We start from the raw sequence: 27,117 nt of genomic DNA, 5'->3' as shown, positions 1-27,117 counted from the left end.
CCAAGTCTAACCTTTATTGTTCTGCCCCCAACCCTATGACAACTTATAAACAACCCCTTACAGATGACAATTATCCATAACCCTGAGAAAAACCAAAATCCATCCACCCCACCTGTTGGGAGAGGTGGAGGCATTTTCTTAGAATTACTTCCTGCTGTCTTGGGAGGGCAATGGTATCTCTACAGGATCCAATAAAATACTAAAACAATGGTTAAGTTCATGAGGACTAGCTGTAACATCTGTAGCCAGTCTCTGAGTAATGGGTAAAGCTTATCTGAAGTTCTGGCTAGAGTGGTGTAAGAAGGTGGACCATCTCATCTAGCCACCTTGGAATTATCCTGAGCAGTTTGGGGTCCAAGGCTGATCTTTGAGTGGTGTTTATCAACTCAATGTTGTTATTATGAACCAGGTAGGACTGTTGTTGTGGAGCCCCGTCATCCTTCTGGAGACTTTAGAGATCGCTGTTAGGAAAATTTATTGTTCACTGTGGAAAACTTAAACATTATTAATATCAAAGCAGAAAGTTTAAATTTTAAGATAGTATTACACTTAAAGAAAGGTTCTAAAGAGTCAAATTAAGTATGAGGGAAAAGAGATTTGTAACAACAGTAGTCCCTAGATTTTGGTTTCTTGTGTCCCATACCAGGTGGCTCTTCTGATATGAGACAGAGACTCTGAAGCTTTCTTTTAATACCATGCTTGGATTTAGATAAGGAGAGAGCCACACCCCAACTCCAAAGCCATCTTTAACTTTTAATTGAGTTGGGACTACAAATTTTTTGAGAAGTAAAGAGATTTTAATTTTTAGGTAATGAGATTTTACCCTGTAGAGAATATTTGTACCACTGGGTCAGATTTTTCTTTGTTTGGTAATTTTTTCTGGATAGTTTTCCCTTCTTCTTTAGATGTCTAGATGTCTAAGGTCTTTTGACTTCTTGAAGATGGGTATTTCTATTTTCCTGTAAAGACAAAAACAAAACCCTGCCCCGACCCTTATTTGGTGAGTTTTCCTATTGACACGTACAATTGTCACCGTGGTTGACGAATTATCACTTTTCCTTATGAAGAGGTTTCTCCTGTTCAAATAGAATCTTTATTTTTCTTATCTTGTGGAAACAAAAGTGAAATCCCTTCCAGAACATAATACATATCCTGGTTTCCATTCTGAGGTCAATACACCTTTAAAGTACACGGCTGATTTAGTTCAGTAGTTTTTATTTTTCTATTGTCCAAAGTCTCTCCCCAGCTGCTGCTCCTTTCTCACTAGCATTTAGAAAATTTAAAGTTAATAAGGCACTATGTAATCTCTCTGTGGGGTCTTTATTACCCTTTTCTTCTCATTAAGCATTTCTTTTAAAGTGCAATTAGATCTTTCTATAACCGCTTGTGCTATTGGATTATGTGGTATGCCTGTAATATGCTTCATATTATAATATGCAAAAAACGGTTTCATTTTACTACAGACATATGCTGGAGCATTGTCAGTCTTAATTTGGACAGGTATTCCCATGATGCCCATGACTTCTAATAGGTGTGTAATTACGGAATCAGCCTTTTTAGAACTCAAAGCAGTTGTCCATTGAAATCCTGAAATGTATCTATCTATTGTATGGTGTACATACTTTAATTTTCCAAATTCTGCAAAATGAAACACATCTATTTGCTAAATTTCATTTCTTTGTACACCTTTAGGGTTACTTCCTGCAGGTGATGGAGTTTGATTATACAAGGAACAAGTAGGACTTTTTTTTTACAATTTCCTTAGCTTGTTGCCAAGTGATGGGAAAATCCCTTTTCAAACCTTAGGAAAAACTATTGACGTGGTGTTTTTTTATGAAGTTCTGAGACCTCCAGCACATTTCTTATCAATAGCTGATCAATTTTTTTCATTACCTTGTGCTAGAGGACCTGGCAGACCTTTATGGGATCTGATGTGTGTTATATATATGGGATTATTCCTATTCCTGACTAGTTCCTGTAATTGTATAAATAATGAAGTTAATTTTGATTCATCAGGAATAAGTTCAGCAGTTCCAATGTGTAAAACAACTCTTTCTGTGTATTGATAGTCAGTAACTATATTGAGAGATTCTGTAAAATCCATTAGTACCATGAGAATGGCATACAGTTCTGACATTTGCAGAGAATCATAAGGCTTTTGAGCCACTTTACTTAAATTTCCTGATTTACATCCTGCCTTTCTTGATTTCTTTGCATCAGCATAGAATGTAGGGGCCCTAGAGATTGATGTTCCCTATACAAGATGAGGAAGGACCCAACTGGTTCTTTTTATGAATTTAGCTCTCTTGCTTCTGGGATAACTGTTGTTAATCTCTCCCAAAAAATTACTGCAAGCTCTTTGCCAATAGGGCAGGGCCGTTTGGGGTCAGGCCACGTTGGGCGCCAGGTAAAATGACAATCTAAGAAGTCTGGATCCAGAATTTATTAAGGGATGAAATGGGAATAACACACTCACAAATACAGAATGAAGTGCTGCTGCCGCCTCTATGCCCACCAGGGAAGAATGAGGAAAGCTCTGGAGCCATGTATCAGGAAACCTTCCATGTCCAAGAGAGCATGTGACCCTAATCCTCAGTTCTTATCCAGTCACATACCCGGAGAAGACCACACCCATAGGGCTAGTCACCCCAATACCGTTGGCTAAAGGGGTCAAATTCCCATAGCAGAAGGACAATACAGGAAATAGGGACTTCAAAATGTGAGGCAAAAGACCAAAGCATCTCGGGCAGTGGCTGAGGAATGAGAGATGTCGGGTGTGCACTGCTCTTTCAGAAGCTTGTCTGGTATGTGACAAACAGGAAGTAACCGTGCTCCATACCGTCTAAACAGACAGGCTCTGAGAATCACAATAAAGCAAGGTACAGAATCTGTGTTTCTTTTCCTCTAGTGCGGTCAGATAATTTAAGTAAAGAAATGGACTTCCTGTGTCTCGGGCATGTACCTTAGCTATACAGCCACACCAAGCCTTTCATGTGAACTTCCTAGCGCACTGACTTCTGTCCTCTCTGTAGACGTTATGAATGCCTGTTACAGTAATAGATGTCTGCCTAGGAGGAGCCCTTTGTGTTGGAGCACCCCATCAGCTTCCGTCCCATGCTAGCCAGAAGCTCCGTCCTGGTGGCCGAGTAGGAAGCTTGACGCTTCTGGTCTTCAGAGATGACGTCACAGGGTGAACCTTCACACCACAAGCACAAAGCGATGCAGCTCTGAAGGTGGAACAGAGCTGTTGGAAGGGGAGCTGGCAGCTGCTTATGGAGATCACCGTCCTAGGAGATGTGTGCGTTCCCTGGTTTAGTTTAGAAGCGGTAGTGGTGAGATGCCCAAAACGTAAAGTGCACCGTGTGTCCGCAGTTCCGCAGACATTGTGTGGACTCAGAAATCTATCGTGGAGTTGTTTTTGCTGGAACTATAGCTATGGATTGTAAATAGATCTTTAAGTGGGGTTTATTTATTAAGCATTGCACATAGGTAAATTAAATGCCATTTCTGATTTTTTCCATAGTTTGATTTATAAGATTAACAGAGAATAGAATCTATGCCTTTGATTAAGGTAAACACGTGTCAGTATTTTTTTTTTTTAATTTGAGTATTTTCTTGAGAGGTTTTATAAAGGGTTCATAGCACCAGCTGCTGAGGTGGCTCCGTGGCTAAAAGCACCCGCTGTGCAAACCTGACAACCTGAGGTCTAGTCCCCGAAACTCACAACGGCCTGGTGTGACAGGCGCACCTGAAATACTAGCATGTGTACGGTAAGATGGGAAAGAGGCAAGACAATCGCCCAGCTCACAGGCAGCCAGTCTGAGCACAGAGAGGCAAAAAGAAGAGCCCCTGCCTCAAGAAGACAGGAAGAAAAGCCCAACTGCGGAAAGACATCCACATGGGTACACCACAGTACACGCATGTCACACATACACATCACGCTCGGAGTCGAAAAAGGAGTACATATTACTGTCAGTGCTCCAGGCGAGGAATGAACAAGTATCTCAGCATCCCTTCATAAATGAGAACCGGAAGAGTACCTTTTCGTAGATTCTGTGCTGATAGGATTGAAGAGGCTCCACAAACGCGAGCTGCCGGCATGCTAGTCCTTGGCTTCATTTATTAATCGATTCTTCCTTCTGATTTTTCAGGAGCTCTCTCCAACTTCAGATACAAACTTGGTCCGCTCCTTAATGAATCTCATAGACTGTTTTATGGACGACTTCACCGATGAAAACAAACAGAAAGAGAGAAATGATCGAGAATCTTTCTCTCTGCTTGAGGTAAGGCGGCTCATTGTTCTCTGTGTCTTGCCGTGAAAAAAAAAAAACCAAAACAACACATCTCTTGCTTTTGCCAAAGCGTCTTCATCAACGAGACCCCCTTTGCTTGTAAAATTGGACTTAGGGAAGTTGTGGAAGCCTATGAGGGAGAGAGAGGCCTACCCCAAATTTGAAAGGAAAGTATGTCTGGGTTTTCTGCCTATCAAAGTTAACTCCATGCTCCTTTAAAGATCAAGCTCCAGCATGAGTTTCAAACACGTGATTTATAGAACTACCTTTGTAAGCTTTGCCTTGGCTTGAATGTTTGCTTCCTATTGCATTACTTTAAAGATTTTATAAGACATAATTTGGGGGAAAATTAATTTTCATAGAATCCTTAGATGACCTGCTATAGCCTGGTAGCTCACATACTTCCTTCCAGAGATGTCAATCTGGTTGATTTGATTTGCACTACAAGGATGGATTGAAGTGTCTCTTTACACTCTGTCTTCTTGTCTCTCCATGCAGGGCATTTTTCTGTTTTCATTGATCTGGTCCATCGGTGCTTCTTGTACGGACGATGATCGTTTGAAATTCAGTAAGATTCTCCGAGAGCTAATGGAAGGTCCAATTTCAGACATAACTCGAAATAAGTTTAAATTACAGAGTGGCACTGAGCAGACATCCTCAAAGACATTGACAGTACCATTTCCGGAGAAGGGAACAATTTATGATTACCAGTTTATTCCAGAGGTGAGTTCTGAAGCAAGATGTGGAACCGCCAGCCTGGCAGTTTCTGCTGAGACGTAGCATGTGGTGGCTCTGGGACCATTTGTCCCTCACTGTTCACTTGAACAATGGGAAACAGAGGAAAGAATGTCAGCTTTGCAGTCAGACACCCTGAATTCTAATCCTAAAGAAGTTATTTTCTTCCTGATCAGTCTTGGATAAGTTGATTTTCTTGAATTTAGTTTTCCTCAGTGATAAAAAGGCCTGATACTCAATAGGCCAATTTTACCTATTAAATACAATGACACACTATGAATATTCTATTCAAGGCCATCTCTTCAAGATCCATGTGTGTGTTAGTACATTGCAGGCACAGAGTCATGTAGAAATGCATGTACCTACGGACAGTTCCTGACGAACTGGATGATGAGACTTGAGTTCTGGTCGTTAGTTTTGTTGTAATATCCACAAACATTGTGCTTAGAACAAACTTTGGGAGTAAGAGATAATTTAAGCATATATAAACTTAGTAGAATTGGGATCGTGATGTGTAATCATGGGCAGTTTCTATCCTTTTTTTTTTTTTTTTTTGGTTTTTCGAGACAGGGTTTCTCTGTGTAGCTTTGCGCCTTTCTTGGAACTCACTTGGTAGCCCAGGCTGGCCTCGAACTCACAGAGATCCGCCTGGCTCTGCCTCCCGAGTGCTGGGATTAAAGGTGTGCGCCACCACCGCCCGGTTGTTTCTATCCTTTTTTAATACTCAACAAAGAGTAAACTTTTCATGGCACTGGTGTTTCTTCAGTAGAGTTATTTCCAAGAGCCTCCCTAAATCTAGCAGGATGCTTTTGAAATCCTTAGTTTTTCCACTTTTATAAATACTGCTTTGGTGAAAATTCTTAGACATAAGTTACGGTATGCATATCTGATTATTTCCTTGGGATACATTTTTAGGAGTTTCTAATTTCTATAGCCCTTGATCTCTACTGCCAACCTCATCCTACAAGGAGTTCTTGCTCTTCATCCTGCCCAACACATATTTGCTAATTTCATTTAAATTATTCAGAACCCTGGTATTTCCAGAGAGAGGGAGGAGAGGGGCAGTGAGATGCTTCCTATGGAGGGAACGGGAACTCAGAGCTCATGGGTGGTCCCTCCAAGATCGTAGCCTCCAAGTGACTGTACACTTCCAGATTCCTAATTCTTAGTTCCTCCTTTTCCATATGAGGTCAAAGATATGTGTTTGAATGGATTATCAAGATCATGAAGAGGAACTCTTTTTCTCTCCAGTTCTATAAAAATCTATAAAAAATAATTATTGGACTGGATATGAATCCAGTGCCCTCAACAGTGTCATCACTAAATGTGTAACTAGCTATCAGAAGACATAAAAATGAACAAAATGCAGTGCTCGGTGTGAGCCCAAATCCTCTACAGAAGAGCATCATGCCATAGTCCAGGCTTGGGGGATGCGAGGCAAAGGCCAAATGGATGAGACATCTGTTGTCTAGCATAGCCACCCACGAGGACTGGTTGTGGGTATTTGGCAATGCCAAGGGGAGATGGTCCTGCATCTGATGCATTTTGAATCACCAGGAGTTTATTTATAATTCTGTATTAAGGATGGATATGGCAGTATTATTTTTCTGGAGAAAAAAAAATTTTGAAACTTTATTATGAAAATCAAATTAAGTAATTCCCAAACTAATTGGATACAGCATAGTATTAATTCACAATAACCACAAACTGGGAAATCATACTATATTACAATGCAGTGTGAATGTAGTTAATACTGCTTAGTTGTATATATTAATGATTTAAAATTATATTTATAAATTTTCATAAAATAAATCTTGCCTGAAATAAGCATAAATGTTAAGTGGTATATAGTTAACTTTTAGGAAAATTATAGCCTGTTTTTGTTAACATATTAAATAAAAATTCCTTACTCTTTGCCCATTGATTCATCAAATTTTGTCGATGTGATTAGAGAATCCAGTATTGATCACTGGGTTGTCATAGCTGTGGCTTCAGAACCTCTGAAATGTCTGAACATTGCCATCTCAGTTTTAGTCACATGAAAGCCTAGTTTCTCCTCAATTTTCATATAAAATTTAACTTTCAGCCTGAGTGGGTGTTTGTTCCAAAGAATAAAACAAATGTGTAGGTATCAGAATTGAATTGGCCTCGCTGTTTCCTCAGTTGCACAGAAGCACAGAGCCTGCTTTATAACTCTGCCTGTTTATCTGTTTGCTGTAAACAGGGCTTGGGAAGATGGGATCAGTGGATAAGGAGATTAGGAGATGCTCCCCCAATTCCCAAAGATGTACAGTTCAATGAGATCATTGTGCCAACTCTGGACACAATTCGTTACTCTGCACTAATGAACTTGCTCACCACTCATCAGAAGCCTACCATATTTGTAGGACCAACAGGAACTGGGAAGAGTGTTTATATCATTGTGAGTACTGTAGGGATGTAAATGTATCTGTTAAAGCGTGATGTTCTAAGAATTATAATGTTTAAGGTTGGCTTAAATACACTCAACTATTTTGTTGTTTAAGTTACAGGGAATTTGGGAGGAATTGTCATTTATTTTAGAAAACTCATGTAAAATACGCCTTTTAGAAAAAGGAAAATCTTAGCTGTTTGTCTCTGGTGGGTTGCCTACATTAGATTATAATGTTTTATGTCACTAAATCATTACCCCATTCATCATAATATTTTAGTAAGAAAATATTTAGGATGAGAATTAGGTCTCCTAAACATTGTTTTAGTAATTAGACCTGATGGTTACTTTTCTGAATTATTTACATCTGATGGTTACTTTGTAGCAAGAGGACGGACTTTCCACCGTGATTCTTGAGCCGCCCCAGCAGTTAGTTACGATTGTGCTAGCTGCTGTGACCGATGCAGCCTAGACCCCAGCTGCCCCACACAGCTGGGGGGTGGTGGTGGGGAGGTACTGTTTCCAGACTGTCTTCAGTCCCAGTCATCCCGCATTCCTCCAGTTTTTGACAATGTTTGTTTCTGGTTCTTCCTTTCCCTTAATTTAAATTGAATCCTTTAATCATTCTGAAATAAATTTGGGTATACGCTAGTACTCATTTATTGAAGAAAACAAGGCTTTTTTCCATTTATCCTTCTATTAAATTCAGCCCAGGCAATGGATTGTACTGGTATTAAAAACATTACTTTTCATAAAATTATATCTACTTATTATCTGTCCCTTTCACACAATTGATGAAGGACCACAGTACTAACACTCACCTTCCAGCAAATTCTGTTTGGAATGCAGTGAAGTTACTTAAGCTTGACTCCCAGAAAGTGCACGGAAGTGTAGAGGTGGTAATGACTGTAGGAAAGCAGGCTGAATCTTTGTCCCTCGCCCAGGCTGGAGGCAACTTTCCTCGCCTCTCATCCTGGCCGCTTCCTGTGAAGAAGTAATGTATACTATGAATGCGGTTGTGAAAATCAGAGAACACACATCCGTGCAAGGGACCTGGGCAGGCAGAGGCGCCCTGTTGGCATGGTAACTGTTGTTCCACACTCATTCCTTCCCGTGCGTTGTTCTGACTTGTCAGGTTACACTCAAGTGTGTCAACAATGATGCTTAGTGTTTAGTCTGAAATGCCAAAGCATGTTTCACTTGCAGCTCACTCTGTCATTCCTGTTCTGTAGAATTTCCTTTTGAATCAACTCAATAAGGATATCTACAAACCCCTGATAGTTAACTTCTCAGCTCAAACGACTGCCGCTCAAACTCAGAATATCATCATGTCGAAACTGGACAAAAGAAGAAAAGGCGTGTTTGGCCCCCCTCTAGGCAAGAGAATGGTAATGACCTTTTTCTTCCTTCCATGTTTGTTTTTTCTCTCTTGTAACACTGGGCCCATTCATGTGCACTGCTACAGTCTGAACAAGGAAAACTAATATACTAAAGATTTTTATCTTTGGTTTATTTGTTTGTTTTTTAAATGATTTATTTGTGTGTGTGTGTGTGTGTGTGTGTGTGTGTGTGTGTGTGTGAGAGAGAGAGAGAGAGAGAGAGAGAGAGAGAGAGAGAGAGAGAGAGAGAGAGAGAGAGAGAGGGAATGGATGGGGGCAAGAAGACAACTTTTGGAAACGGTTCTCTCCTTAACCATGCATTCTGGAATCGAACTCGGGGCATTCGACTTCACTATAGGTACCCTTACCCTCTGAGATATCTCTCTACCACACTGGTTCTTTTTTTTAAAAATGAATTTTATTTAAAATTTTCCCAGACTGGGGATATAGCATAACCAGTAGAGTACTCAGCTAGTATGCATGGAGCCGTGAGTTTGTGGTGGCAAAAGCCTGTGATCTTAGCTCTCAGAAGATGGAGGCAAGGCTGTCAGAAATTCAGGGTCATCCTTGGATACATGTCGAGTTCAAGGTCAGCCTGGGATACATAAGACCCTGTCTCAAAAAGAAAAAAGAAAAAAAATCAATTTCCTCAAACAGGTCATAGTTCATATTTATTTTGAAGACTTCCTATAACTGGTGATATGTGTGTGACACTGAGCACCCTGGTGTTGATTCTAAGTGGCTGTCTTTAGAACTGAAAACAAAATATTGATATGAAAAATGAGATTGTAATTCCTGTATGACATTCCTAGCATAATTTAATGCTTGCCTTTCCTTAAGAACTCTCTCTACCAAATGACTTATTTACGTTTTTCTGCAAGAACTCCCTTCTCAACTGAGCCTTCGCCACTCAAAGGTTGTGCTCACCTAACATCCACACCTTTCTCTGCTATTTAATAAGGCAGAGTGTTTCACAAGGGGAAAAAAAAGTATTTTGAGAGGCAAATGGCAAAGAGGATTTACAAGCCTTGAACCACCAACCTATAAATATTAGTAATGAGAAGGTCTCCTTATTTCTATAGAAGCCTAAAGAAAATATTCTTGTTGGAAAAAGAAACCACCACTTCTCAGATATACACTCTATACCTATAAGAATACAGACGAATTATCTGCCTCAACATCATTTATAAAACAGGACTCTAGGTCAAGTGCTAATATTTTCTTTTCTATTCTTCTTCTTTTTTTTTTCTTTTGGAGACAGTGTCTCACTATGTGGCCCTGACTGGCCTAGAACTCACTATACAGACCAGGCTGGCCTCCAACTCAGAGATCTCCTGCCTCTGCCTCCCAAGTGCAGGAATTACAAGTGTGCGCCACCATAAGGGGCTCAAGGGCTCATATTTTCTGTTTCTTCTCTTTTCTCCCTTAGATTGTCTTTGTAGACGACGTCAATATGCCTGCTCGGGAGGTCTACGGGGCTCAACCTCCCATCGAGTTACTCAGACAGTGGTTAGACCACTGGAATTGGTACGACCTCAAAGATTGCTCTGTGATTAAACTAGTGGACATCCAGATCATGTGCGCGATGGGCCCTCCAGGTATGCATTCTGTGTCTGTGACTACTCACAGAGGAAACCCCGCTGGCTGTATCTAAAGAGATGACAGGAGAAACCTCATTGAACAACTCTGAGTTACCGTGTCTGGGGAATTTATTTTCAGTGTGTTTCCATGGAGACCTAATGGAATGTACCACTACAGTTAATTTCCTAAAATGGGTGGCCCTGGTCGGAACACTGGCTGCCCAGTTCTTCCAAATCCTTGAGTATTTTCTGGGAGTTGACTCCCATCTCTTCCTCCTCCATCCTGAGAACCCAGATAGCCTCTCCTGGGCCAGCTGGCATCCATTCTGTGCCATTCTTGAATGCATCAGAAGTAACCATTCTTCCACACTAAGGCCCACCCCTTCTCACTAGTCTCTGGATTTAAAGTTTGCTAAGAGGAATTAAAACAGTGAGAACCCAGAGGAATGAACTCTTCAGTTTCCTTTACGTTTTCAAAGAGAAGTTTGTAAACTAAGCCGATACTGACATGCCTAAAGCGGCTTGATTCTGCTGACTGGAGAGCTCTCCCTGCGTTCTTTCTGCCTTCAATCTGGCATTCTGTTGAAAAAAATTCTTCCCTGAATATACTGCTTCAGAGACTCTATTTGTGCACAACATATGCTAAAATTATTATGTGCTTTTAGAATTACTTCTTTACTGAAGAGTATATGAGAAAATCCTTTTTTTAAGTAACTGTTGTTTGTCTGTGTATCTTGTTTGTCAGGCTGAGGGCTGGACCCAGAGCCTGGAGTCCACTAAGCCTGTGTCCTTCTCCTAAACTTTGACCCTAGCCCTATACACTTTACAAATGATACAGTTCTGGGATGTAAATGTTAAATGCTAAGTCACTTATGGAAGGAAGTCTTGTGTTTGAAAATATGATCGTTATCCTATGGAGGTAAGACAGTCTCCAGATTCTTAAAATCATAAGTAGCTAGCGAAGTGGCTACATGAACGTGTAGACTGGCCTTATAGGAAATTAATCAACGTACGGGGAGGAATTAGGACAAAATAACTAAACTGAGTTTACTCAAGTAATTCAACTAGAAAAACATCACCTTAAGTTTGAGTTGAGATAGTCTTGATATTAGTGTCTCCCCAACAGTTAATTACTTTTCATTCTTTTTGTGTAACATGAATTTATCACCTTCCAACTTACTTTAAATTGCCAAGTAGTAAAGAAAATACTTTGGTATTATTCTAGCAATATTACTAAGAATTATCCTTTCTAGAGCTCAGCAGTGGTGGCACACACCTATAATCCCAGTCTATAATCAGGAGGTAGAAGCAGATGGATCTCCGTGAGTTTGAGGTTAGCCTGGTCTACAAAGGGAGTTCAGGACAGCCAAGGCAACATGGAGAAACCCTATCTTGAAAAGCAAAAACAAACAAACAATTATGCTTTCTAATCTTCAGGCGGTGGCCGAAATCCCATAACTCCTCGCTACATGAGACACTTCAATATCATAACTATCAATGAGTTTAGTGACAAGTCCATGTTCACAATCTTCTCCAGAATCCTGACCTGGCATTTAAGGATCTGGTAGGTAATTTAAGATTGCCTGACTTCCCTTTTTCGTTAAGAAGTATAAAGGTTTTTAGAAACGTATCACATGAGTCATATTTATTACATGTTCTTGTGCAAGCATCCCTAGACAGAGAAAGGTGACAGGTTCCCCTGTCCTAGTGTGAGAGCGTAGCACAAGGCGGTCACTGCCTGCTGCTCTGTGCTTACCTTGAGTTTTCATAACTGAGTACAGTTACGGCTGCAAAGAGGTCTCCAGTTTATGCTGTAACTTTGGTATCCTCTGGTGGAAGCCTCGCATCTGACAAGGGCGTTTCCATGACCGCATTTCGGAACAGAGACTTGAGCCTATTCCCTGGGGAAATGTTCCCTGACTCTAGGGATTCGGTTCTAACCCAGAAGATGAGTGAGTGGGCATCAGGGAACCATTCTTACCTGGCTGACAGCCATCTTGGCTCCCTGATGCCCATTCTTGGGAAATTGTTATTTCTTGCCCAACCCAATGGTGATGGATGGAGCAGACACCTGGCTTCTTGTTAAGGTAGGAGTTAAATGCAGCCAATCTTTCCAAATGAATAATCTCCCTTTGGATTTTATTCTACCCTAATCATATATTTTCCCTCCTTTATTATTCTTTTTCTTTGTAATTTTTATTCTCTGAAAACTCTTATTTCTTCATGGGTTCTATTTATATAAAATTGAGAATACCAAGGAGTCAAAGAGCTAGAGAGGACCTGGCTTTGCCTGTGGCAGCTTTTGGCTGGTTCTTATGCTTTTGCGCACAGCTGAAATCCACTAAGCCCACTGAGTCTGCTGAATTCACAGGATTCCTTTGGACACATCATAAAATACTGAATGAAAAGCTTCTTGGAAATCAGTAAAAGTCTATTATAAACCAAATTGATTCAACCACAATTGAAAAGGTCATGTTAATCACATGAAGTGTTACTAGTGCTTGCTCACTTTTTTCTTACATTTTTTTCCCCTCAGTTATAAGTTTCCAGATGATTTTCTGGATTTGACCACACAAATTGTGAATGGCACAATGACCTTGTACAAAGATGCCATGAAGAATCTCTTGCCGACCCCGGCCAAGTCTCACTACTTGTTCAACCTTCGTGATTTCTCCCGAGTCATTCAAGGTGTTTGTTTGTCAAGGCCAGAAACAGCAGAGAACAAAGAGGCCATTAAGCGCCTGTGGGTTCACGAGGTAAAATTCCGTGTCATTCAAATGTGATTACAGAAAGAGCAAGAGCGCTGTGGCAGCTGCTGAGTAAAAAGGAACACTTAGTGATGTATGTTGTTGAGGTTCATTTAGGTGTTTGGCATTGTGTAGGCCACAGTCACGGTAAAGTTTAAAGTATTTGATATCTACTCTTCCATTTTGACTATAGGCTGTCTTGAAGTATGACTTGACTTCAGCATTCAAGCAGGTTAGCCCTCCCTAGTTCCTTGTTCGAGCATTCCTGTGACAGGGCAGTCTAAGCAGCTGGTTCTAAAGCAATGGCGGTATCTATTTACATCTCGCATTTGTCCTCTCTAAACCTGCTGCTGCAGCTACCATCACCTCACTGCGACTGTTACAGTTGATGCGTTCTTTTGGAGGGACACTTTCACCAAGAACTTGACTTTGAGCAGCTTATCAGTAACAAGCACCTTTTTTTTTTTCAAACAGTTCTAGAGGCCAAGACGTTCCAGACCTGGGGAGTGGCAGATGTGGTGTCTGCGGAGAGCCTGTTTCCTTGTTTGTGGATGATGCTTTCTCTCTGGGTTCACGTGGTGGGGGGCGCTCCAGTTTCTTTATATAACGTTAACCTACTTATGAGCACTCCGCTCCGTAACGTAATTACCTCCCCCAAAGCCCCACCCACTGATGCCATCATCTTGGAGGGAGGATTTCAACATAGAAATTTTGCAATTAAATAAAGATGTAGAACAAGGTAGCATTTCATCGTGAGCCCATCTTACTCTAGGAGGCATCTAGAACTTTCCATCTCAGGAACTTTGCCCTTTATCATTCTTTCTGCAGTCTTTTCTCCCCATGGTATGTAAGGCTTGTGCTCATTACTTCGCTATATCCTTATTACACAAGCCACCCCATCCCCACAGATCCATCAGTCATCACTTCGATGTATTTTTTCGAACACTTAACATCACCTGGCACATTTTAATTTTTTTGTTCGCATGCTGTCTTGGTTATTGTGGCAGCTTTGGCTTATCAGTTCCTTTCCCCAGTGCCTGGCATGTAACAAGTGCTCGGTTACTAGTGACGAATGAGTACGCGAAGGGAGGAGGCAGGCAAAACTGACGCTGCATATGGACTTCATCCCTTGGGGCTGTCCATGCCATTGCTTCCTTCTAGCCGTTGAGTAGTTTACATATACTGCTGTATATGTGTGGCACAACCGGCTTTCAGCCTTTTGCAGATTCTCTCAGATGATTGAACTTCAACAATCACTAATAGTGCTTTGGAGATTTAACAAGTCTCATAACAAAAAAAACCTTGTGATTTTAATGATTATTTTGTATTCTCATACATACATGTTTCTATGTGTAAGTTCAGAATTTTAGTCCAGTGGTGCACGGTAGCTGGTCTGGGTACTTTATGCCTTCTCCTCGGGGTGTCTGCAGGGCTTTCTGTCTGATGTGGAGCCACTGGACCCAGTCACCTCCCTGCCTCAGTGAGGTCTCCACTGACCATGCTGTTTAATACTACAGCCCAGCACCCCACTGCACCCCGACCCTAGCAGTTCAGACTTCCCGGTTCTGTGTCTTCCCCGCTTCCCAGACACTTACCGACCCCCGGCCTGCTGCAAAGTCTGTCACGCTTATTGTCCATCTCTCTCAGCATACCAACTCCATGAGGAAGATTCCTTTTTTGTTTTGATTGTTTATCTTCCAGGGCCAAGAACAATATTTGACACATTGTTCTCAGCCTTTCAAAAATGTGAAATATTGAACACAATACTCTAATCTGTGCTTTATTTCTGTTCACTCAAGAAAGTTTCCTTCGGGGCTTAATATATGTTGAAGACTACAGTGGATACCCTTTTCCTTTCAAGGTATTGCTGGAAAGGACCTGATATGATTTCATAAAATTGTTTTGGAGGAAACTGGTTTTCCTCTCATTCCCTTTGGCTCCTCTATGGTGTCCAAGCTTTAGTGAGCATATTACCTAGTGTCCTTGTTAAATATGGGTATTCTACAAAAACAAAGGAAACATCACCCCAAAGAGGAAAAGAGATGGATGACTTGAGTTTCACCAAAATTAAAATTATGCATGCTGCAAAGGAAACTATGGAGACAGAGATAGTTAGCCACATTTTGGTAAGTGTGAAGTACCCATAATATACCAGAAAGTATTACAACTGAGCTCACCATAATAAAACTCAACGCTTGGCATGCTAATTTTCAAAAGAATACCCTCTGAGTGAGTTAGAGAAAGAAAGAGGTGGAGTAGGCAAGCAAGAGAGCGTACTAGCAAAGCACCTGCTTCCTACAGAAAGACCTTCTGTCCTGTCAGACTGGGGCCCTTTTGATATCATTCAGCAGGAATTGTCTCCTTCAAGGCCCAATCTCCAAATGTGGGGATGTGTAATTCAGTCCAAAATGAACTATAACCGCAGGACGGTAATATCAGCATGCAGAAATAATTGTTGAAGACAGAAGACTTGCTTATTTATTGGGGCCCCAAATCATATGCATATAATCAGATTTATTTTAATATATTGTTTCTGGGATAGATTCCACCAGACATGTGTTAATGGAATAGATGCCTGCCACATGTCTGAAACAACTGTCCCCTGACCCAAGACAATTTTCTAAAAAAATGTACTTAAGAACACAACAAATAACTTTTGCCAATAACCTTAAAAAAGTTACCTATCTAGGAAAAAAGGAATGTCTTGGGAAGGGTGGTAGCAAACTCTGGCTTCCAGTGACCATGTCCTGCGACCTGGGTGTGAGCCTTCAGCTGGGGTGCTCACTCACCTTCTCCGGGCCTCCGTTCCTTTGCACACACACACCGTCCATCAGTCTCTGCAAATTACTTTCTAAAGTTTATTTACTTGTTTATTTTGAGATTATGCTATAATTACAACATTTCTCCCTTCCCTTTCTTCCCTCCAAACCCTTCCATATGTCCCTCCCCAGGTCTTCTTCAAATTCATGACCTACTCTTTCGCTAATTGTTAGTGCATGCACATATGTATGTGTACATATATATTCCTAAACATAATCTGTTCAGTCCTTACAATGTTACTTGTATGGATGCTTTCAGGGATGATTGCTTGGCGTTGAATCATTTGGTTTGTTCTTCCCTGGTTCAACCATCTCTCACACTTCCATTTTTCCTCAGTTGCCTATTGTTCTTTGTGTAGGGTTGTGACCTGGTGGGCTGTTCCTGGTCCAGTTTGTCATGTCTATAAGTGTCATCCCTGTTTAACTCACATTTGGGCAGTTTTGTTGGTGAGACCTTGTGTATGTAGCTTCTGATGTTACTAGGAGACACAGTCTCACAGTAAACCTCTGATCTTTGGCTCTTAGATCTTTCTGGCCCCTTCCACACTGTTCCCTGAGCCTTAGGTGTGGGGGTGTTTTGCAGATGTATCCACTGGGACTGGACTCCATAGTTCTGCCCTTTCATTGGTTGTGGTTTTCTGCAGTAGTTTACATCTGGTGCACAGACAGGTTTCCTTGATGCGGGGGTGAAGACTACAGTTACCTTGAGAAGAAGGACACATGTTGACTGATTTCTGTTAGGAATGATATTAGTAAATTAGTGGCTATAGATTCTCCTGCGATAACCATGACTTCACAGCGCTGAGGAGTTAGCTAGGTTTTGAGAACCAGACATGATTTTCCTCTTGTAGAGTAGGTCTTCAGTGCAGTTAGAGAGCTTTTGGTTACCAGCAAGGTCTGCAGGTCACAACTGTACCCTTCGGGTTATCATGCCATGTAGCTAGAGTTTTCCTGCCTGGCCCACAGTCAGGACAAATCTCTCTCACCTGCCAGTCCCACAGCCTTTCAAACCCAACCAAGTAAACACAGAGGCTTATTTTGCTTACAAACTGTATGGCCGTGGCAGGCTTCTTGCTAACTGTTCTTACAGCTTAAATTAATCCATTTCTATTAATCTATACCTTGCCACGTGGCTCGTGGCTTACCGGTATCTTCACATGCTGTTTCTCATCGTGGCAGCTGGCAGTGTCTCTCTGACTCAGCCTTCCACTTCCCAGCTTTATTCTCCTCCTTGTCCCGCCTACACTTCCTGCCTAGCCAACGGCCAATCAGTGTTTTATTTATTGACTAATTAACAACACATTTGCCATACAGAACATCCCACAGCACTTCCCCCATTTTTTTTTTTCAAAAAGGAAGGTTTTAACCTTAACAATGTAAAATTACATATAATTTAGGAATTTGGGCGTAGCTTCTCTTACTACTTCCTGCTGGAGGGGGGCGCTGTATCTTATGGGGACACCAAGAAAATTTTAGGATCATGGAGTAGTCCGTGAGGCTGTATCGTCTGAGCCAGTTGCCTTGAAACCATTCTGGATGTTGAATCATCTGGGCCATGATGTCATCGGAGACCTTTCAGGGGGTCTTGGCTGGTCAAACCTGATGTATCTTAATCTGGAACAAATCCATAGCCTTTGGCTTTCTGTGGGAACAAAAGCAGAGTCTCTTTTCCAAAGCAACATATCCTTATATCCAAATTTTGAAGTCAAGGTACCTTTAAAATATACATATTGGCATAACTCAACAGCTTTTACAATCAAATGTTTTTCTGCAGTTAAAAATCCCAAAGAAAACACAATCCAGATTCTCTGTGTAATATCCATTTTTACGTGGCTTATTTTTTATACTACCTTTACTGTCTCTTTAAAGACTTTATTTTTTAAAACTATGTATTTGTTTCTATAACTCTATATATCATCTTTTTTGTCTCTTTCAAGCCTACGTATCTTTTACACACATTGTAAACTATTACATCTGAATCTGTCTTATTGTGAATCTATTGCCTTAAACTGCAGCAGCTGTGGCTGCTGGCTCCGCCCACCTCAGCTTTCCAACATGGGTACGTTTACCACCAGCTCTGGGAGCTATCGTGGGTCTATGCTTTTATCCAAGCAGCAAGTAGCCCAGAAACCCTTTTTTGTTTTGCACTAGCAAAGGCTAAATCCACCATGTAGCTTAATGTGCCACTTGCAGAGGTCTCATTCCTGACAAACTGCAGGTCGAGCACGCACACCAGAAACCCACAAGGAGCTCAAACCAGCAGCTGCCGCTCATTTGAGAGACAATTAGGAACTGTTTTTAGCTCCGTTTTAGAATCTTTTTTCTCAGTTTTTAGGTGGAAACTCTTGCCACCACGTTGGACGCCATTTGTAGCTGGAGTTTTCCTGCCTGACCCACAGTCAGGACAAATCTCTCTCACCTGCCAGTCCCACAGCCTTTCAAATCCAACCAAGTAAACACAGAGGCTTATTTTGCTTACAAACTGTATGGCCGTGGCAGGCTTCTTGCTAACTGTTCTTACAGCTTAAATTAACCCATTTCTATTCATCTATACCTTGCCACGTGGCTCGTGGCTTACCGGTATCTTCACATGCTGTTTCTCATCGTGGCAGCTGGCAGTGTCTCTCTGACTCAGCCTTCCACTTCCCAGCTTTATTCTCCTCCTTGTCCCGCCTACACTTCCTGCCTAGCCAACGGCCAATCAGTGTTTTATTTATTGACTAATTAACAACACATTTGCCATACAGAACATCCCACAGCAATGCCATACTGTTCATTGATGTCTATGGTTCATAGACATTATGGCTGGGTACAAATTACTTTACATTTATTGTCACTGAAGATAACCATTGTATCAAATAGACATAATTAAAATTAATGTTTAACTTTATTATGAGATCGTCTTAAGTATTCACATAGGCTTTTGATAAAACTTGTGGATATTTGATGACAGTATTTTGTATTACCTATTTTCTGTTTTATAATTTACATGCAATAAGTAAGCAAACTTCAGAGCTATTATTCTTAAAGCCACTTTTAAACTTATGCAGGTCCTCAGAGTATATTATGATCGCCTTCTGGATAATACTGACAGAAGTTGGCTTATCAACTATATACAAGAAATCTTGAAAAATTACATGCAGGAAGATTTTCATGACCTATTTAGACACTTGGATTTTGATAACGACGGCATTGTGGAAGAAGATGACTTAAGAAGTTTAATGTTTTGTGATTTCCATGATGCTAAGAGGGAAGACAGCAGCTACAGAGAGATCGCCGATGTGGACACTCTCCGGATGATCGTAGAAAGCCACCTAGAGGAATACAACAACATGAGCAAGAAACCCATGAACCTGGTCTTATTCCGCTTTGCCATAGAACACATCAGCAGAATCTCCCGCATCCTGAAGCAGCCGAGAAGCCACGCTCTCCTAGTGGGCGTCGGAGGCAGCGGAAGGCAGTCGGTCACCAGACTGGCTGCACACATGGCTGATTATTCGCTTTTCCAGGTGGAGATCTCCAAGGGCTACGGTAGCCACGAGTGGCACGAAGATTTAAAAGTGATCTTGAGGAAGTGTGCGGAGGGGGACATGCAGGGGGTCTTCCTGTTCACGGACACACAGATTAAAAGAGAGTCGTTTCTGGAGGATATCAACAACCTGCTCAATGCTGGGGAGGTTCCCAATCTCTTTGCTTTAGATGAGAAGCAGGAGATCTGTGAGAAGATGCGACAGTTAGATCGCCAACGGGATAAGACCAAGCAAACAGACGGGAGCCCCATAGCCCTTTTCAACATGTTTATCGATCGCTGCCGCAACCAGCTGCACGTGGTCCTGGCCATGAGTCCCATCGGAGATGCGTTTCGGATTCGTCTTAGGAAATTCCCTGCTCTTGTTAACTGCTGTACCATCGACTGGTTTCAGGTATTTCCATGTAAAATTCAGACAGAATTCTAGAAGTGTTGAATCTCTATCATCATGAAATATTTTTATAGACTCCTCCCCAAAATGTAGGTTAGCAAAATCTTTACTTTTATCATAATGTATCATATGCAGTTATAACAACAGAAATCATTACAGGATTTCAGTCATTAATCTCAATGTATTACAGAAAATGTTAGGATTAACCTGTTCTTATATCAGGAGCCTGATGGGAAACAGCATACTTGAGGTCCTAGCAGAGAAGAGTTTAGGAAGGGACTGGTCGAGAGGTTCGAGAAGACATGTAGAACTGAGCTTCAGACCCACCTTCTGACTTGTTCAGTCCTCTGCCCTATTTGTAGAACCCAACAAAAATCCAAAGGGAAAACATCATGGGGGGTTTTGTGGTACAGTTCTGTCTCAGAAAGCACAGAGCTGAGCGCACAAGGACAGAGAAGCTGTGACAGGGACAGGGGGAGAGCAGCCAAGTGTGTGAAGACTCAGATCTCCCCTGGCTTTATGTTTAGATCACAAAGCAGACTCTGAAGGTGCAGCACACGTGTGGCTGATGTTCTGTATGTAGATCTAAAACAACCATTTATGATGCTGGAAATTCACACAGGCTCCATGCCTCTGTTACCCCATAATTTATTCCAGGCCAGCATCCTTTGTTTACTTCTTTCTTGCTTTTACCAGATAATACCGCAACAGCTGGAGACTCAGAAGTACATATAGGGAGTGAAGGCTTTCTACAGACAACCTTGAAGAGAAAAAAATTAACCAAAAACCACGACCTTGGCAGAGATGGGAACTAGTGAAAATGGGGCTGAGTGGAAGGGGCAGGAAGGGCCGAGCAGTTAGGGTAACAGGAGCAGAGGGAAGTGGTATGGTTGAGGTCAGAAAGGCAGGAAGGGCCAAATCAGACTGGGAAGTGTGCTATGGGTGTGGTTTGCATTTTGAAAAGATATTTTGCATCTTTATGGAGAATGAAGACCGCTGGAGGGTCACACTGGAACGTACTGGCTAAGGATAACAAAAGCTTGAGTTAGGAAAGTGGTGGTGTGGAAAGAAGGTAAAGTGTTGAGAAGTTATTTTAGGGGGCTGAGGAAGAGGAGCAGATGAAGGGTGAGACCTGGGTTTGGACTCCGGCATGTTGGTGATCGATGGTGATGTTCACTGAGTTGAGGAAGAATACAGCTCATGATGGGAGGAATGGTGAGGCAGGCCTTGTGACTCGGAGGTGTCCTTGAGCTATCCGAGAGATACCATAGAGGTAGTCATTTGTGTAACTGTTGTTTAGGGGAAAGCGTGACAACTGTGAGGAGGATTAAGTGAAATGGTGCATATCGTGCACAGAAAAGCTCACATTGAGTTCAGATCTCCCCTTTCTTTGTCCTGTCAACACTCAGTAGCAATTTACCTAATCCCAGAGCGAACTGGAGAGAGTTGCTGCCTGCACTAACCACCGCCCTCTGCCCTAAGCAGGCAAGGGCAGGAAGAAAGCTCTTCGTGAATGTGTCTTTCCCTCTCCACACCTTAAACTATCCCTCTTGAGCTCTAATCCACAAATCACAAAGGGCTGCAGCAATAACAGGAGAGTACCATGACCTTGGTAAATTGCTAAAATATTCATTTTAAATTTAGTCGTGGCCGGAAGATGCATTAGAAGCAGTTGCTTCACGGTTCCTGGAAGAAATTGAAATGTCAGAGGAAATCCGAGAAGGCTGTATTGACATGTGTAAAAGCTTCCATACTTCTACTATCAACTTATCAACATCCTTCCATAACGAACTTCAAAGATATAATTATGTGACTCCAACCTCTTATCTGGAATTGATCTCTACCTTCAAACTGTTGTTAGAAAAGAAAAGAAAGTAAGGATGAAAATTTCTGTTTTTAAGTAAGCTATGAAAGTTTAAAAAATGTTTGTATAAAAATGACACAGCAATGATAGGATCACATACTTTAACCTCTTTATTAAAACTTTGAGATTCAGTCCTTAAAGAGTCTGAGGGTAGGAAGCAGGTCTTATTCTTAGGTTTAATTTTGTTGCCTAGTTCACCATAAATTTATCATTTCATTTACTGCAGGAATGAAGGTGGTACATTGTCTATCTGAAAATATCAATATGGAGTGCAAGAGGTGTATGCTCCAGCCAGTGCCAACATGAGTGTTCAGAGAAATGGACCTCAAACTTCCTTTGGTCATGAAAATTAATACTTGGAATGCACATTCTAAAATTTCAAACTTATTGCCACCAAGACTGGAAGTGGAAAGTTTAGAAAATTTTAGTGATCTGTCCTACAATGAGTGTCAACACGAATTTTCAGAAAAGTTGGTCCTAGACTTTCTTTGCTTCTAAAAATGAGTACTTGAGATGCTCATCATAAAATGTAAAACTTATTAACGTTAAACTTGAAAGCTGGAAACTTAGAAAATTGTAGTGATATCCTGTGAGGACGCCTGCAGTCTCATAGGCTCACTGAGGTGAATTTGATGTTGCGTTTACTGTCTTTATGAAGGGAACAGAGGCAAAGTTAACACATTCCCTGCCGCAGGTAATGGCTGGCTTTGCATTTTCACCCTTGACGTACTTTTATCTTGGACTTAACAAATCAAGTTTAGTTACTTAAATGAATATGGTGAATCAAGCTCATCCATATTATGAGCCACAATTATACATTATAAAATTCTGAAGATTTTTTTTAAACCTAAAACAGAGATCATAATCTATGGCTTAATTACATTATATTTACAGTAGATCTCAAGACTATTAACCTAATAGAGCAAATTCTTTTAAATATTAAAAAATACTTAAAACAGATTCCTTAACATGAAACATTAGTATGTATTTCCATAGTTAAATTCAAAGTCTCCCAGTGGCTAGTTCAAAAGCACAAGCATTTTGAAGTGTTGTTTCTCAGATTGATCATGATGGTACCCAGATAGCTGTACAACACTCCTTACCGTTGGACTGCCTGGGTCCCTGTGGTTCACACCCTAGAGAGTCTTACCATTAGTAATGTTTCCATCTGTCTAGTGAAATCTACAATTCCCATCCAAAGCTGCTACATGACTTGACAGGATTTTGCTTGTTCTTTTCGAATTATCTATGCTGGAGGACCATAAATTCTCAGAGATTAAATTTTGGATCTCATCCACAAACAAGGCTCTTAAGTGTACACTCCGAGTACTTAGGGTTATCCTAATTGAAAGCAAGATTAAACTAACAATGTATAAACTTATGGGAAGGTTAAAAAGTCACGGCTTTCTGAGCATTTCAAATACTCTTTGTTTGTTTGTTTTGTTTTGTTTTTTCGAGACAGGGTTTCTCTGTGTAGTTTTGGTGCCTGTCCTGGCTCTCACTCTATAGACCAGGCTGGCCTTGAACTCAGAGATCCGCCGGGCTCTGCCTCCCGAGTGCTGGGGTTAAAGGTGTGCACCACCACTGCCCAGCCTCAAATACTCTTATTACCCTTTCACATTTCTATCTTTCACCTTTTCCCCTTCATAATTTCTTGCAAATTAATTAAAATATAATTATATCATTTCTCCTTTTCCATTCTTTCCTTCTTTTAGCCCCTCCCATGCCCCCTCTTTTCAAATTGATAGCCTTTTAAAATGATTGTTACACATACACACACAGAGTCAAATGCACAAATACAACCTACTGAGTCCATTTGTGTTGTTTGTGTGTATGGTTTCAGGGCTGACCACTTTGTATGAGACAGCCAGTCAGGGAGCTCACCCCTGCGAAGGCTAATTCTCCCTTTCTCTGTACTTGATAGCTGCCTGTAGTTCTTTGTCTTGGGTGGGGCCCTGTGAAATTTTCCCCCTCCGTGTTAGCATGTCTGCTGATGCTGTTGTTCAGGTCTTGGTTTATGTAGCCCTTTCTAAGAGAGGTGGTCACATGGAAGGCCTCCCAGTATCTGGGTTCTTAGAGTCTTTCTGCCAACTCTTCTCTGATGTTCCCTGAGCCATGGCAGGAACAGTGCTTCAGGTGGAGCTGTCCAGTGGGGCTAGGATCTCTACATGCCACTGATCTTTGTATCACGTCCAGCTGTGGGTTTTTTTTTTTTGTTTGTTTGTTTAACCATCTCCATCTGCTATAGAAAGAAGGCTCTTTGATGAGGGGTGAGAGCTTCACTTTCAAATGTTCTTGCAAATTGAAATTTTTAAGTTCTCTCTTCATTTTAGCTAGAATTCTTACCTTGGGTTTGTGCTTCTTTGAGTAGATTAAACTCCAGGTCTTTCAATAGCCAGCTAGCACCTAGAAACAAGTCATGGTGTCGCCTGTCAAAAAGTCAGCGCCTGAAGTTAGCAAAGGGTCTCCTGGGGTGAGTGTCCTTACCAAGAAGCAAAACCTTCCTAGGGCTTGCTCCCAGGCCTTGCTGGAGACTAACTCACACCCAGCACAGGACTGTAGGCAGATCTGGCTCCTCCATGCCCATTTTTGTCAAATATTTTGCTTTCTCAGAAGGAATTCAACACATGATAAGAATGGGCGTTTCTGATCTTGTCTTCCTTCTCTCTGACAGTCTTTCCAGTGGTTGTCTCTGTTTTCCTTTTTTGGGTTACTTTGTATACCTCAAGCTGTCTTTCCATTCCAGCTGTTTTCTTGAAAGTTTTTGAAATATGTCACCTTTGAATATGTCATATTTTGAAATGAATTGTTACAGATAAGGAGACTTTTCTCAGTAGAGAACATATATAAACACAGGTAAGTATTTTTAAAAAATATTAAAATAGTAAATTTTAAAGGGCTTAAAATTATTTCCAAACATTTATTATTCCTTTAAAAACATCATTTTGCACAAAAAGTTGAGTTTTAGTATGTCTCACTTGTCCCTTTCGTCTTAATAAAAAAATCCTATTTCAAGATATAATACATTTTTAAATTTAAATACATTTTAAATATAGGTCTCATTGTGTACCCTATGCTAATGTAGCCCAGCCTGGATAGCCTCAACTTCCCAACTGCTGGGAAGATGTACTATACTTTAAATGTATTCTCATCTCTGACAATATTTAAAATGATGTATTTGGGGCATTGAAGTCTCTTTAAAGTAAGTGATTATTTAAAAAAAAAAAAAACAGGGCTGGAGAGATGGCTCAGAGGTTAAGAGCACTGACTGTTCTTCCAGAGGTCCTGACTTCAATTCCCAGCAACCACATGGTGGCTCTCAACCATCTGTAATGAGATCTGGCTCCCTCTTCTGTATACATAATAAATAAATAAACCTTAAAAAAAAAACAAAAAAACAAAAAAACAAAAAAAAACAAAAACAACACTATAGATTTGTTGGAAGTCATTCACCAAGGTGACAAGGTGACTAATGTTAGAGGTGTGACGTTCATTTTGTTATAGGAAGCACTTTGCCTTATTACCAGTGTACTTATTTATTCTGTGGGGTTTTTGTTGTATACCCAGAGGTACTGGAGACACCCGAGGGACTAAGATCTAGTGTTTGTCATAACTGTGCATAATCCAGCATAGTTGTGTTCATGTTTTTTTTTTCCTAATCAGCTAATGTCTGTGAAAGCCTCTTAGACCACACCTTTAGTTCCTTCAAAAGGGGTGAAGCACTTAAGATGCCCCTCGATGTGGTCAGCAGGCCCCTGCCTCTCACTGGTTTCCCTCTCTCTCCTTGATCACAGCGAAGTGATGAAGATGAAAAGGCGGTATGAAGTGGGCTTGGATAAACTGGACTCGGCCGCGTCCCAGGTCGCCACCATGCAGACTGAGCTGGAGGCGCTGCACCCCCAGCTCAAGGTGGCCAGCAGGGAGGTTGACGAGATGATGTTGATCATTGAGAGGGAGTCCATGGAGGTGGCCAAAACCGAAAAGATCGTGAAAGCTGATGAAATAGTAGCGAACGATCAAGCCATGGCCGCCAAAGCCATCAAGGACGAGTGCGACGCTGACCTGGCTGGGGCGCTCCCCATCCTGGAGTCTGCGCTGGCTGCCCTGGACACCCTGACCGCGCAGGTGAGAGCGTGCCGATGCTGGGGATTGGCCCCTGGGGACCACAGTCTAGCTTCTCTCAAATTACCACCCGTATTTAAGGAACATTTTTAAGTTGTCAAGAGGATTCCCTCGTTATCGGAAGAAGAAATGCATCTTCATGAGAAAGGCGGTTTTGAAAAGGAACAGAGCTGCCAGTAGTCACCACTACTACTTTGTTTTAAAATTTTATTATTGCTGTTTTTAAAGGTTTATTTATTTTTGCTAGTTCTTCAAGAGTTCCATACAATGTGCTTTGATCATACCCCCCCCCCAACCCTTCCCAGACTCATTCTCTTTCCCATCATGACGGCTCTTTCCAGAGCTCAGCGCCGCGCCGCTCGCTCCCCACTGTGAGTTCCCGTGACCATTTCTCTGTTGTTTTAACTTTTCCTCCCAAAGGACTTGTCCAAAGTCTTGCCATGGTTCTACCATTGCCGCCATTCCTGTGCTCCTTAAGGCTTAGTTTGAAAGTATGAGCTTATTAATGTGATCATAATGAACGTGCAAGCAGATATTTATTTCTACTAACAATTGAAACATCGCTTTTCAAGGATATCACAGTGGTCAAGTCCATGAAGAGCCCCCCTGCCGGTGTCAAGCTCGTCATGGAAGCCATCTGCATCTTGAAAGGGATCAAAGCCGATAAAATCCCCGACCCAACAGGCTCAGGGAAGAAAATTGAGGATTTCTGGGGCCCCGCAAAGAGACTTCTGGGTGACATAAGGTTTCTGCAGTCACTTCATGAATACGACAAGGACAACATTCCTCCGGCTTACATGAACATCATAAGGAAGAGTTACATCCCCAACCCAGACTTCGTTCCAGAAAAGATTCGGAATGCTTCGACAGCTGCCGAGGGTCTGTGCAAGTGGGTCATAGCCATGGATTCCTATGACAAGTAAGTGGGTCATAGCCGTGGATTCCTATGACAAGTAAGTGCCGGGAAGAAACCCGATCGCCGTGCTGGGTTTCCTAGCCTGGTCATGCGGACAATAGAACATTAGAAGCCTGTGTAAGAGAAAAAGGTTTTCAAGAAATGTGTGTCTGAATCTCTGTTTTCATTCTTACTAGAGCCCAAATCATAGCTATTAAAAAGAATATATAATTTAATGATTCTTAACGTTTTGGGACTTAGGACTACTGTCGACTAAAAAACTCCTAAAGTCTCCCGTAAGCTTTGTTGATTTACCGTGTTAGAAAATTTAATTGGAGAGTTTATAAACATTTA

At 41.4% G+C, this 27,117-nt stretch overlaps 1 protein-coding gene across 1 annotated transcript in view; it reads left to right on the top strand.

Annotated features, from left to right (window-relative positions):
• The window catches only part of Dnah7 (dynein axonemal heavy chain 7), a 260,952-nt gene that overhangs the window by 129,366 nt on the left and 104,469 nt on the right, over positions 1 to 27,117 (top strand). Inside the window, exons 34-44 of the mRNA XM_052749441.1 lie at positions 4,152 to 4,283; positions 4,791 to 5,015; positions 7,252 to 7,449; positions 8,670 to 8,825; positions 10,246 to 10,414; positions 11,834 to 11,960; positions 12,933 to 13,152; positions 19,013 to 19,885; positions 21,527 to 21,756; positions 25,541 to 25,871; positions 26,441 to 26,787. Of these exons, the coding sequence (XP_052605401.1) occupies positions 4,152 to 4,283; positions 4,791 to 5,015; positions 7,252 to 7,449; positions 8,670 to 8,825; positions 10,246 to 10,414; positions 11,834 to 11,960; positions 12,933 to 13,152; positions 19,013 to 19,885; positions 21,527 to 21,756; positions 25,541 to 25,871; positions 26,441 to 26,787 (3,008 nt within the window). The remainder of the gene's footprint in view (positions 1 to 4,151; positions 4,284 to 4,790; positions 5,016 to 7,251; positions 7,450 to 8,669; positions 8,826 to 10,245; positions 10,415 to 11,833; positions 11,961 to 12,932; positions 13,153 to 19,012; positions 19,886 to 21,526; positions 21,757 to 25,540; positions 25,872 to 26,440; positions 26,788 to 27,117) is intronic.

The sequence above is a fragment of the Peromyscus californicus genome, unplaced genomic scaffold (genome assembly GCF_007827085.1).
Source record: "Peromyscus californicus insignis strain IS unplaced genomic scaffold, ASM782708v3 Scaffold_21__1_contigs__length_65335640, whole genome shotgun sequence".
NCBI classification, from domain to species: Eukaryota; Metazoa; Chordata; class Mammalia; order Rodentia; family Cricetidae; genus Peromyscus; species Peromyscus californicus.
This window is presented reverse-complemented; position numbering and strand designations above follow the sequence as displayed.